Source organism: Sesamum indicum, linkage group LG9 (genome assembly GCF_026168435.1).
Source record: "Sesamum indicum cultivar Baizhima isolate 11 linkage group LG9, ASM2616843v1, whole genome shotgun sequence".
Lineage (NCBI taxonomy): Eukaryota > Viridiplantae > Streptophyta > Magnoliopsida > Lamiales > Pedaliaceae > Sesamum > Sesamum indicum.
This window is the reverse complement of record NC_142665.1, coordinates 4,533,246-4,546,975: the sequence shown is the minus strand read 5'-3', so window position 1 is coordinate 4,546,975 and position 13,730 is coordinate 4,533,246. Positions and strand designations below refer to the sequence as shown.

Sequence of the window (13,730 nt, the reverse complement as noted above, 5' to 3'; positions counted from 1 at the left end):
GAGTTAGAAGCTTCTCGCCGCACCATTAAAATTAATCTTCTCCATTCATTTAAAGAGCAAAATCTATAAATCTTGAGTTGGAGTTCATTTTTAACAATCAAATTTCAAAAATATTTTGATTAATCTGTTTTTTACTTATTGATACATTATCTAAAGATAATGAAAGAAAAAAATATTTAAAAATAAAAAATTCAATATTTAGCAGAGCGGAGATGTCTGAAAACAAAAAATAGAATGATAAAGAGAAAAAAAAAATATTTACACTTAATTTCAAGAGATTGAGAATGAGAATGATCAAACTTTTCGACACAAGACAAAATAGAAAATACAATCATAGAAACTCCAAATCAACCCACATAAACTTTTTTTATACTAAGCTTATTAAAAAAGGAAAAAAAAAACTAACCTACTCGAATGATGTTCATACTAAATACATAAAAATAGATAAAATTCAAAGCCACATCAATACTAGTATTTATATTATATTATGTGGCATGATTTATATTATTTTAACATTTTCGTACTCAAATATATTTATAAATTATGATCGTCCAAATTATTTTTGAATGTAGCATTCCTTTTTGATTTGCAAAAGCTCGTTAAAGAAAAATCAAATAATTCAGTCAACAATGATCATTCCACCCATCAAAGACTAGATCTTGATAGCCATAGCCATTGTGAACACAAGAAAAGGTGGATGGAATCAAGCACATTGTAAGTACGGCAAACATCTTGAGAGACACTCCTTCAGGCCTTTTCATTTGTAGGAACTTATACCTCAACCAGGATGTTGTCCCGGACACACAGACACCAATATTCATACACAATCAGTTGGTCTATCTATCTAGAGCGTACCTGCAAAATTGAAGCATTCAGCTGCTGAGTAGTTATGGAGCAAGCCAAATCCCTGGCCATAGCTCTCATGAAAAACTGCAACCACCCCGAATTCGCATGGCTGCTCTTTAAGCGCACTCTCATCACAAACAATGATTTCTCCTCCCTCCAACATTCTCTCCCTCTCATCCTCCCTATTCTCATTCGCGCCCAAATGTTATCTGAGATCGACACTCTCCACCATCATCTTCTCCGTTCTCCTACGCCCCCGCATAATCTTTTGTATTCCGTTGTTAATACACTAGCCAAGGCCGGCCATATTCACAAGGCCATATCTCATTTTCAATCTCTTCGAACCCATTTCCCCGCCTCCCCACCCTCTATTATCTTGTACAATCTGCTGATTCTTACTTCTCTTAAAGAAAACTGTCCCAATTTTGTATCTTGGCTCTATAAAGATCTCATCTTTTCCAAGGTAAAGCTCCAAACTTATACCCTCAATCTTTTGATCGGTGCGCTGTGCGATTCGGGTCGGCTGGAAGATGCACGGGACTTATTTGATAGAATGCGCGACAAAGGCTATGAGCCTAATGAGTACACTTTCGGAATATTGGCACGTGGGTATTCTAGATGTGGGCTTGCTTCTAAAGGTTTGGAGCTTCTGGATTTAATGAAGAGAATCGGTCTTGTCCCTAATCTAGTAATATACAACACTCTGGTAGCGAGTTTTTGTAGGGAGGGTAACAATGATGAGGCTGACAGGTTGGTGGAGAGGATGAAAGAGGATGGCCTCGCTCCAAACGTTGTTACCTTTAACATTAGAATTTCTGCTCTTTCTAAAGCTGGGAAGATTTTGGAAGCCTCTAGGATATTTAGGGATATGCAAATGGATGAGGAGTTGGGCTTACCAAGGCCCAATGTTGTGACACATAACTTAATGTTGGACGGATTTTGCAGGGAGGGGATGTTGGAAGAAGCTCACACTTTAGTTCAGTCTATGAAAAGAGATGCTATTTTCTCAAGTGTGGAGAGTTATAACATATGGCTGTTGGGTTTAGTCAGAAATGGGAAAATTTGGGAGGCTCAAACAGTACTTAAAGAGATGGCTGATGAAGGAGTGGGGCCAAATATATACTCATATAACATTTTAATTAATGGGTTATGTAAAAATGATATGGTTGCAGATGCAAGGGGAGTTGTTAGTTTGATGATATCTGGTGGAATTTCCCCTGATGTGGCCACTTATAGCACGCTGCTCCAAGGACATTGCAAGCAAAGAAAGAGTGTTGAGGTGAGTAAAGTTCTAAATGAGATGATCATGTCTGGATGTTTGCCAAATACTTACACTTGCAATGTAATGCTGCACAACTTGTGGAGAGAAGGCAAAATAGAAGAAGCAGAGAGGTTAATGCAAAAGATGAATGAAAGAGGCAATGGGTTAGATACTGTGAGCTGCAACATTGTGATTGATGGTTTATGTAGAACCGGGAAGGTTGATAGAGCAGTTGAAATTGTGAATGAAATGTGGACTCATGGAAGTGCTGCTCTTGGCAACTTGGGTAACCTGTACATTGGTCTAGTGGATGGAAATAGGAAAAGGTGCATGCCTGACTTGATTACGTATTCGACTATCATAAATGGACTATGCAGGGATGGACGGCTAGAGGAAGCTAAAAAGAAGTTTATTGAGATGTTGGGAAGAAAGTTGTATCCTGATTCAACTGTATATGATATTTTTCTATATAACTTGTGTAAGAGGGGGAAGATATCTTCCGCATTTCAGGTTCTGAAAGACATGGAAAGAAAAGGTTGCAACAAGACTTTACAAACTTACAATTGGTTGATACTTGGATTAGGTATTACAAATCAAATATTCGAGATGTTGGGCCTGATGGATGAGATGAAAGAAAGAGGTATTTCTCCTAATGTTGACACTTACAACATTGTTCTTGATTCTGTATGTGAGGGAGAAAGAACTGAAGAAGCAGCTACTCTTTTAGATGAGATGCTGCAAAGAGGAATAACACCTAATATATATTCCTTCAAGTTGTTAATTAAAACATTCTGCAGGACTGGGGAGTTCAGACCAGCACAGGAGGTATTTGAAATCGCTGTCAGTATATGTGGTCACAAGGAAGTACTTTATACCTTGATGTTCAATGAATTGCTTGCTGGAGGGGAAATCTTGGAAGCTAAGCAATTATTTGAAGCTGCACTAGACAGATGTTTTGATTTGAATGGCTTTCATTACAAAGATCTCATTGATAGACTTTGTGTCGGTGAGAATTTAGAATGTGCAAATGATATTCTTAAGAAAATGATGCAGAGAGGTTGTAGATTTGACCCTGCATTGTTCATGCCTGTGATTGAGTATTTCGGGCAGAGGGGAAATAAACATGAGGTTAACGAGCTGACAGAAAGAATGCTGGCAATGGGTTCAGATACTGAGATGGAAAATAAGGTTCATAGAGATGACAAGCTGTTTACTGTGAAACAATATAAAGATGACCGCAGTGATTGGCAAACCATTCTGCACAGGTTTGAATTCAACTTGCTGAAGAAATTCTTTACTCATTCTATTGCTCACTGATATACCTATTTATTTAGTGAATTGGCTCTTGGGGTGTCACTGTTTTCATGAAGTAGTTTTTGACTGGTATTCATATCTGAGTTCAACATTTTTAACTGGTTAGAAAAAGAATTTTGGCCATTTAGTTTCGAGTGCTACCAGATATGAATCAACAACTTTGTTGTCTGTTAAGTTATTTAATGCACAATCTGATAGCTAGAATCTATCCCATGATCTGCTGTTCAGGTCTTTCAGACATCTTCAGATGCACATTGATTTTATTATGGTATTTGTATTAATTCAAAATTTGCTATCATAGTAATAACCTAGTTCTATTTGTTCACGTAAAGGCTTCTAGAGCTGGGAATTATTCCAAATCTAATTTTATATACCATAGGTGGTGGTATTTTTAGTTATCATATGATGCTTTATACCTGCTGTTTATCATGTCTCTGCTCAATCTTTATAGAGATGATGGGAGTGCCATAGCCATGAAAACTCTGAAGCGAGTGCAGAAAGGCTGGGGTCATGGAAACTTGTCATATTATCAAGCCAGGAAAAATGATTTTCTTGATGACTTGGATGCTGCTATCTAAGTGTGTTGTGTGCTCGAGGTGTGGTCTTATATAGGATTCAGCTGAATGTCAACAATCAAGCTCAGAAATGATGACCATATATCTCTTATCATCAGCTGTGGAAATGTTTTCACTGTAGCTAACTTAAGGTGTGGACAAAGAAGACACCTTACAGTAAGTTCTCAAATTAATTCACCCAGGGTATGTGTTGATTCTTGCCCCCCCACCCCCCAGAATGAAAGGAAAAAAAAAAGGAAGACATTTTTATTCTAAAGCATGGTTTCTCTGACCCGGTCTCCTTTGTATATCGACCTATATGCATATACAACATTTATGCATACTTCTCCAATAATTCTTCTGTATATTTCATATCTTTCCTTTTTTGTTTCCTTTTCTATATTTAGCTTGGTGCTCATGATGCAATTTTTTCTGGACTGCCACAGCTACATCATGGTCATGAACCTGGAGTGCATGCAGAACTAATAGAAACTGGAGTACATGCAAAAGACTAGCACCATGTGGCACTATACATGAAATTCTTCACCAAATGAGGTAATGTGTCACTAGTGAATCTATTTGTATTTATTCTGCAGACAACATTCTTGTGATGCTAATCTCATGCCCAAATTAGCCTCATGCGTAGGTGAGGTTTCTATGTTTTTGTCAGATTGAGGCTAAGTGCTGCTAGTGAAACTTTGGAGCAGTAGCTGTGAGTGGAAGGCTAAATTTTATCATTCCTATTTTCCTTGGTTGTGACAAGCTCACATATTAAATAGCCGTCTTTCTCAACAAATACCAAAGAGCTACGTATTTCTGGGGCAAGTAATGAAATGTTGACTGGAGTTGAAGGAAACTTGGGAGCGTTGACCATGTTAGGCGGTGATTTTTTACATAGTTGCAAACTGAAGGCAAAATCCTGCAGTGTAACCAGCTGACGACCATCATTGCCTGCAGAAACGACAATTGGAGAGGGCCAGCAAGTTGTGCAATCTGCTGATGATTTCTTCTTTTTTCTTCCAGGGAGTCATGTTATCTATCCTAGCTTGAAATTTCTAGGAAGACAGGGCACCTTTTTGTAATTTCCGGAGTTATTTTTCATCTTTGCGAGTACAAGAAAGCAAATAAATGTCATGACTACAGCATCAGCATCAACATCGTTTTCGGCATAATGCAACTGTCTCAATTGTTTCCTATTTTCAATCCTCACATTTTTCCTGTGTAATTTTGTTGTCAACTTTGTTCTTTCCTTTATTTCTTTATTTCTTCTTTTTTTTTTTATTCTTTTCCTGAATGCCGAAAGTTTCCTTCACGTAGAAGCGCTTATCGTATTGTGGTATCAGTTAAGCAAACACCAGCTGCTGTTACCAAAAGATGGAGTTGTTCTGCTCTGAGCTTCAGATTCAGGATATAACTTGACTGCATATGCTACAAATTATCCATAAACATCATCAATGAGTCAAGGAGAAGGGGAGAATGGTGATCATGCTTTGCAAGAATAAAATGGAAAGATAACACATGTGGAGCCTTGAAAAACAGATGCTTAATGGAAATCTTTGTACATAGTATGGTACGTAAATGTGTCAATGACGTTACTACAAATAATTATACAACGAGAAGAACACTCCAAAATAAATCTGACCTTAGCACCCAAAAAAGATAGCGCTACAATACCTTTCCCACTTCAACTGATCTGCAAATATGGCAGATGGCTGTAAACATACCACTCATTGAGCAAGCATTACTACGTCTTGAACTTTCTGACACCCGTTAAGGAGGGAACAAAAACAGCTTGTCATCCCTTTGAAGTGATCCAACTTCAAGACACAAGAAACATACTTATTTTGTTGTAAAAGTCACCTTTAATATGGGCCATTACTACCAAATGAGCTTCCGAGACATGGATTATAGACTTGATTGAGGGACAGTTTAATTGTTCGGTTCTTGGATGATCTGTGTATATCTATACATTCTTCAAGATCATCATCACAAGTCAAAAGCACCCACTCTGAGTCATCGTCCAGATATTTTAGATCAAATCTACTGCTTTTAGTGTCTAAGTTAAAACGCCTAAAGACCTCTTGCTGTAAGTCTATGAAACCCCAATGTTGTTGCAGACTGAAACGGATCTTTTCTTCCCCAAAAGTAGCTTTTACTCTAAACATACCCACATCATATACCTTGCTGCTATTTTTAGGCACCTGTGGAGTCTCATTGGGAGCATGGTTACTGAAAATCTTATGGCTGTATGATCGAACTAAAAGCTTTGTTTCCTCTTGGCCCAAGTCATGCAATTCTGCATCACTACGTGCTCTCTTTAGCATCTCTCCAGTGTGTTCTGCTGATAAAGCTTCTCCACTACTGGATCCAGTTACAGGGAAAGATGACTGCTTCACCCCAGTAGAACAACAGTAACTTGAACTTGAACTGTGGCTGCCAGAGGAAGAAGGTGATTTTGAAGCAGTGGTTACGGGACTTACCAAGGTGCCTACAGGCTGGGTATTCACCTGTTGCAGCTGATCATTCATCTCTGACATTTGTAAGTGGCTGCTTCCTGGTACATCTGGAGAGACAAGCTCCGGATAGTTGTTATAGAAAGAACTGAGCTGAATAGAACCCTCAGCACCTTGTACTGAATCTATCACAAGTTGAAGCTTCCTCAATGAGTGACCAACCTTCTTGATCTTTCTAGAAGGCCATCGAGTTATTCCGTGCTGCCTGCATATTCTTTTCAAGGTAGTCGGACACACTGCAGTAGGAATACAATAGATTATAAAAACCTCTAGTGGGCTGGGATTAGATTTGAAGCATACTATGCGAGACATTAAATATACTAGCTATCGAAGATGTGTGTGCATAATTTAAATTTTTGTTATATCTATTTAGTTAAATAAAATAGAAAAAATATAATGAATGATTGATGAAAACTGATAAAATAGATTTAGCCTTAAATGTGAATAACTAATTAATTAAAGATATTATTATTTGTAAACAAATTGACTAGGAAAGGTTGCTTTTATCATGACATTGCAGCTGATATTCAAGTGTGGGAATCTGAGGGGAAGGACTGGGAGAAGTAGATCTTTTAAGGTACTTCTCTTTAATGTATCACTTCACCAGTAGCTCTGAAGAATACTTGCTTATTTTCTATTCATATTTTCATATCAAGTCTCATTTCAAAAGCTTAATCAAGTCTAGAAAGCACAATTTGCACTGACTGGGTTTAATGTCCATAACGAATATTAAGGAAAACAAGTTCATCAGACTCGTCAATTAAAAGGAACAACATTGTAAGGAGCATCCGGTAAGAAATCAAGACCAAAGCAAAACACAACAATTTGTCCAGAGAATAAAGTACCCATATCAAATAATATCATAATTGATAAGCATTGATGTTCCTATGGTATACGCTGTCAACTAAAAGAATGCTGCTCTTTGAGAATGCTGTAAATCAGTAAAATTCCATTTTTAGCAACCGTATTATGTGTGCTGTGAGGTATTGCCATGCCTCCAATGTTCTTGGCAGCATCTTTTAGGCTCCCTGCAAAATACTTCCAAGTACTTGCAGGCTGATAGTCTTCTCAATCTTTGTCCTTCTCTTCTCAGGATTTCTTTTAGGACCTACAGGAAGATCCCCACCAGCCAAGAAAAAATTTCCAGTAACATCATCACTTGGTTTAGGTCCCGAGTCCTGCTGGGGCTGCTCATGCTCTGAAAAAGCTGGCGAATAATGGAAGTCCGACGCTGCAAACAGGCTAACTTGACGTTTATCTAGTTGATGTTTATTATTTTCTCATGCAAGCTGTGATTTGTAATGTTCCCATGTTTGACTTGGTGATATTTGTTTGTAGAGAAGAATAAGATGGTATTCCCATTGATCTTGTATATTTTTGTATGTTGATCTTGTGTTGTAAATCAAGAGAAAAAGAAACTTCATATTGTTTGGATCAATTTTTTGAGTATTTTGTTGTATTAGAGATAATTTAAAATAAGAATTATATGTTGGATATTATATTTTGGGAGACAAAAATTTATGTCTCTTGGTAGAGAGGTATGAGGAAATGCATTGAGTATGTGTTGATCCGTCTAAAAATGAAACCAAACAAAGCTAGTTCAAAACAAATTCCAGTCCAAAAATCAGAACAAGCAAAAGGCATATCAAACTCCAAAACCATACAAATTCTCTTTAGAGCAATGGAAGAGGGACTAGATGACCGGCATCCATGGCAGTGCTCGTTGTCGATTGCTGAATCTTTAATCAGAAATATCTTGAGAACACCCCTTGTCTAGTATATCAGACAGCTGATTATCTCGTTCCCCTGCTTGCTTCGAGATCAAAGCAGTTCAATACTCCCTGGGTCGGTATCTTATTCTCAACTTTGATTGCCATTGGTGTATCTTACATGAGCTATACGGACATTGTTGCCTCTGCCAATTTTTTATACAGTTTGGGGATGTTGTTGGAGTTCTCCTCCTTTCTTTGGTTGAGGTGGAAGTCCCCACAAATGAATAGGCCTTATAAAGTGCCTCTCCCGCTATATGCCCTTGTTATAATGTGCCTCGTCCCATCCGTCTTTCTTGTGTTCATAATGGTCGTAGCTACCAAGAGGGTTTACTTGGTGAGTGGATTAATGACTATTGGAGGAATTGGTTGGTTCTTCCTAATGAGAGTTTGCAAATCAAAGGGGCTCTTACATTTCAAGAGGGGAAGAGAACTCTAACATCTCCAAAATGTACAAGAAATTACTAGAGGCAACAATGTTTATATGGCTGGTGTAAGAAACATCAATTGCAGATAAAGTTGATACCAATATTCCAACTAATCGAGTGTTAACTACTTTGATCTTAAAGCAAAGAACTTTAACATGAAGTTCAAATCAACCATTCCAAGAAGCTGATACTTACTACTAATTAGCTGAACTTCAAAGAGTCCAATCGGTTGATAAAATTGTTTAAAGCCAACTCCCCACTTGCTCTGATCAACCACAGGTATTTTATATAAATGATAATTATGTCATTATGGTTATATTTTATTTATTATGAGATATTCAAGAGCCACCAAATCCGTTTAGATAAGATATTTTTCCGACTAATAATTCAAGCTTCATATCCCTAAAAATCACAACATAATAACCTTCTCATTGTTAAAAAATAATAAATAAAATAAAATCTTAGGTTCAATTTTGAAATAATAATAATAGATCGACCTCCACCCAAGAACCAATAACATCATCTCCGTGGAGTGAGGAACAATCCACCCCACTTGCTCCATTCAACGCTCGATGGGAGCTTTTCCGTCGTCTTCTTCTCCGTTCCCACCGCTTCTTGAAGACGAAGAACAACCGCCCTCCTCCACCACCGCCGCCGCCTCTAAGTCTAAGACCTCCAAGAAACTAGCTTTAATCCCTCTTGTTTTCCTAATATACTTTGAAGTAGCCGGCGGCCCTTATGGCGAAGAAGCTGCTGTGGGTGCAGCAGGCCCTCTATTTGCTATCCTTGGATTCCTCATTTTCCCATTCATTTGGAGCATCCCGGAGGCGCTTGTCACGGCGGAGCTCGCCACCACTTTCCCCGGCAACGGCGGCTTTGTTATATGGGCGCATAAGGCTTTTGGGCCCTTCTGGGGTTCGATGATGGGGTGTTGGAAACTGCTCAGTGGTGTGATAAACTTGGCTTCATATCCAGTTCTTTGTACAGATTACCTCAAGCTTGTTTTTCCTGCCTTCTCTTCTGGTTTCCCGAGGTATCTTGCAATCTTGTTTTCCACTCTGTTTCTATCTTTTCTGAATTACACAGGTTTAACTGTAGTTGGGTACACTGCTGTGTGTTTGGGGGTTTTGTCACTCTCTCCATTTTTAGTACTTTCATTAGTTTCAATCCCTAAGATTGATGCCAGTAGGTGGATGAGTTTAGGCCAAAAGGGGGTTCAGAAAGATTGGAGATTGTTCTTCAATACTCTGTTTTGGAACTTGAATTTTTGGGACAATGCAAGTACTTTAGCCGGTGAAGTAGAACAACCTCAAAAAACATATCCAAGAGCATTGTTTTCTGCTGGGATTCTCACATGTTTGGGTTACTTAATCCCCCTTTTGGCTGCCACCGGGGCTACCCCTCTTGATCAGGAAAAATGGGTTGATGGCTATTTTGCTGATTTAGCTCTAATGATTGCTGGAAATTGGTTGAAAATCTGGATTGAAATTGGTGCTGTTCTATCAGTTATTGGGTTGTATGAGGCTCAGCTGAGCAGTTGTGCTTATCAGATTCTTGGCATGGCCGATATTGGAGTCGTCCCACGACTATTTGGGGTGCGATCTAAGTGGTTTAACACCCCTTGGGTGGGGATATTGGTGTCGACTTTGGTGGCCATGGCTGTTTCTTACCTCAACTTTGCAGACATTATATCATCAGTGAACTTCTCATACAGCTTGGGTATGTTGCTGGAGTTCGCCTCGTTTCTGTGGTTGAGAAGGAAATTTGCAGAGGCGAATAGGCCATATAAAGTGCCGTTGCCGTTTGCAGGGCTGGTGGTTATGTGCTTGGTTCCCTCTGTATTCTTGGTTTATGTGATGGTTGTTGCTAACAAGACTGTGTATTTGGTGAATGCTGTGCTGACGCTTGTCGGCGTAGTTTGGTACTTGTTGATGAACCTTTGCAGATCAAGAACGTGGATCGAATTCGAGAGTTCTGGTCTGAAGGAGGATCAGACCTTACTATCTTAATCAGGGGATGTTGTGATTATTCCTCAAGTGGTTGCTGCTCTCGTCCTCGTCCTTGTTCACCTTTCCGGCCAAAAATGAAAAAAAGAACGAATCGATCTTGTGGGATTCCCAAGGAATTCTTCGATTTCTTTTCCCTTAGGTACAGTTCTTGGACGGACATTCTTTTAATCGAATGGCAATGAATTGAAGCAGATCCTGGAATGGAGTTAGTTGAAATTATGACGAAAGAACTAATGATAGTATTTTGCTGTTTAAGTTTCTTTTGAGTTGATCTTACGGAGCATAAGGTCCTCTTTAGGTCTAAACTACAACAAGTGTATTTGCTCTGGTGAAGTTTGGATTGAAGAATAGTCCATTTCTTCTTTTGGGGTGTGTGTTTGTGTGTTTTTCTTCCAATTTTTTAGGTTGATCTATGTAATCTATGATGTACGCATACCAATATGAAATATACTAACTTTTTTTTTAATTAATTTTAGGACACAATACGAATTCGATAAAATGAGTTTGATGGAGACAAAATATGGCTCATCTCAAAACGGCTTTCATCTTCACTCAGCGTTGTACTCAACTCATCTAATTTAAAAAACTCAATTAAATATTTATTTTTTTTAAAATTAATCAATACAATATTAGAAAAAATAAAATAAAATTATCATTTCTAAATACCTAATAAATTAGCATTATGTTAACAATTATTATTTATTTACAAATATATATTGAATAAAGAAACTTTTTAAATAAATTTATAAATATTCAGTGCGGATCTTACCCACTTGCCCAGGGCCATAACACCATAAGTTCGTTTACGGTCTCAAATTCGGTATTTGAATACGAATATATTCAATATAAATTCAAATAATAAAAGGGTATTCAGATCATATAATAAACTCCATATGTGGCCCCAAATTTAAATTTTCTTGTTTATAATCTATTTATATAAATTATATTTGTTATTTGAGTAATTACAGAGATTATCTCTAAAAGTCCAAAAATAAGGATAATTTGTGTAATAATGTTGATAAATTTGAGGGTGTATGTGTAATTTTTTAAAAGTTGATGATTTGTTTAAATGATGCTAGACGTATGTGTAACTTTTCATGATTTGTGTAAATAGATATAATTACCCTAAATTCAATTGAGCTCGAATATACTATATGTCTATAAATGTGCAGCTGCAGCAGGATTTGAAAAAGGAATTGATCGTGATTTTGAACCTGCTCTTTCCATGACCCCTCTTAATTGAGATGAGACAGGAGATCCAATGCTCTTTTTTTGTTTTGGTGACCTTCGTAAGTAAAAACGGAAGGGGAAAAATCACTAAAAAAGAGAAATCACTATCTATTACAGACCTCTATCTCCCCATTTGATCTAATCCGTACCCCCTTTCCCGATTATCGCTGTGAAACAGGGGTTTTGACTAGGGGTTGCCGAAAATAAATTCTTTCTTTTTGCCCCTTTTTCTATAAGAGTTTAATTATCCATCCAATCTAATATTGATTGGATACCTGAGCAAAAACACTCTGATCTCCTATCAGAAAAATTCCCAATTCCCCTTTTGGTGCTTCGACTCTTACATAAAGTTCTTGCTTGGACAATTCAAAAGTTGGAGAAGGTTTTTTACTAATAAATCGATATTCAAAATCAAGCTCTGAACCCCGCTTCCTGACTTCTGCTTTTTGCTTTCACTTGCATGGTTGGAAGAAGCCGTGTCCTGAAGTCAAAGCTTTAAAACTCTCCTAATTTCTTGATGAATTATCGGCTTTAGTCTCTTCCTTCAGCCTAAGGCCGTCAAAGAGCGCTCAGAGATCACTTTTCTCAATCTCCCTCCTCGTGGATGAAAGGAAGCAATGCAAAGTTAGGGAAGTGAGGGGGAGGCTCCCGAAACGAGATAGAGTTTTTTAAATGAAGAAGATTTTTATTCTGCTTTTTGACTACCCCAACATAAAAGAATGAACCTGGTCTGTCTCGTCTCGAAAGGGAATTCTTTGACCGGAATTTTCCTTGAAGGTAAAAAGAGCTATAGCTCTCGCTTTCTAACAAAAATCAAGCTAAATATGAATAGGAGAAAGGGGTGTAGGATTGGTAAGCTTTGCCGGAAAGAAGCTACTCGACTAATTCAGGAGGCTACTAGCGGCGAAGTTTGCTTCGGAGCGTGCTCTTGCGTTAAGCGGAAAAGGGGGCCTAGTCACAGCGCAAAGGAACAGCGGAATCTAAGCCCACACCAGATAGGGAAAAACAAGGACTAAATCTTTCGTCAACCACTTGATTCGCTTATCTGTTTATCCAGACAGTTAACCTTTAGGGCATATGACTAGTAAGGTCAATAAACCTATCGTATCGACGAGATGCAACAATAATAAAATTTTCAGACTATGAAAAGAATTTGTTCTCATCTACGTCTCTTTCAATCATGGGCTATTGAAGAGAGTTATTCCGATCATTGCGTAAGCCGAGCCGGGCTTGCAACAGAATGAATCTGCTGAGACGTCAAAAGAAGCAGAGAAAGGAATTGCTACTTGAACTAGAAGCATACTCCTTATATAAGAGTGATTCATGTGCGCATTCCGTAGGCAAGGTTATCTAAAATTCCTTATGCGTCTCCTTCCCTTTCTTTGACTATTCTTCCGGAACCCAATGCGAACAATCAGTCGAAGGAGCGGAGCTTAGAGCCTTTACTTTCTATTAGATTAGTAAAGCGCACTCACTCTAACGGCGTAGACGTATGTGTAACTTTTCATGATTTGTGTAAATAGATATAATTACCCTAAATTCAATTGAGCTCGAATATACTATATGTCTATAAATTTAAAAGAATATATCATTGTGCTGCTCCTAAAAATATGACATAAATCACAAATAAAAGTTTTTTAAAAATAGAAATATTTATCACACAAAAATGAATTTCTATATAGAAAAAATTTAAAATGTATATGGATTATGGTGCTCGTGCAAGTATAATGTAAAGCATAAAATAAGTAATTCAAAGCCCAATCTGCAACTGCAGGGATAGGCCCAATTCAAGAAGCCCAATATGAC

At 37.8% G+C, this 13,730-nt stretch overlaps 1 protein-coding gene and 2 pseudogenes across 3 annotated transcripts; 2 read left to right on the top strand and 1 right to left on the bottom strand.

The window, feature by feature from the left end:
- The first annotated feature begins 608 nt into the window (after positions 1-608).
- On the top strand, positions 609-5,178 carry LOC105170606 (uncharacterized). Of its 3 annotated transcripts, none has more exons than XM_011091437.3 (4): positions 609-3,372; positions 3,873-4,152; positions 4,422-4,530; positions 4,646-5,178. In XM_011091437.3, exons 1-2 carry the CDS (start codon positions 890-892, stop codon positions 3,997-3,999), a joined length of 2,610 nt encoding a protein of 869 aa, XP_011089739.2. In that variant the 5' UTR covers positions 609-889; the 3' UTR covers positions 4,000-4,152; positions 4,422-4,530; positions 4,646-5,178. The 3 variants fall into 3 exon arrangements, with proteins under 3 accessions (XP_011089739.2, XP_011089738.2, XP_020552644.2); XM_011091436.3 differs by having other exon boundaries at positions 4,610-5,178; XM_020696985.2 differs by having other exon boundaries at positions 3,873-4,179; positions 4,610-5,178.
- A 412-nt stretch (positions 5,179-5,590) lies between these two features.
- Positions 5,591-7,768, bottom strand: LOC105170855 (protein NLP2 pseudogene; annotated as a pseudogene).
- A 1,386-nt stretch (positions 7,769-9,154) lies between these two features.
- LOC105170605 (putative polyamine transporter At3g13620 pseudogene) lies at positions 9,155-11,164 on the top strand (annotated as a pseudogene).
- The last annotated feature ends 2,566 nt before the right edge of the window (positions 11,165-13,730 follow it).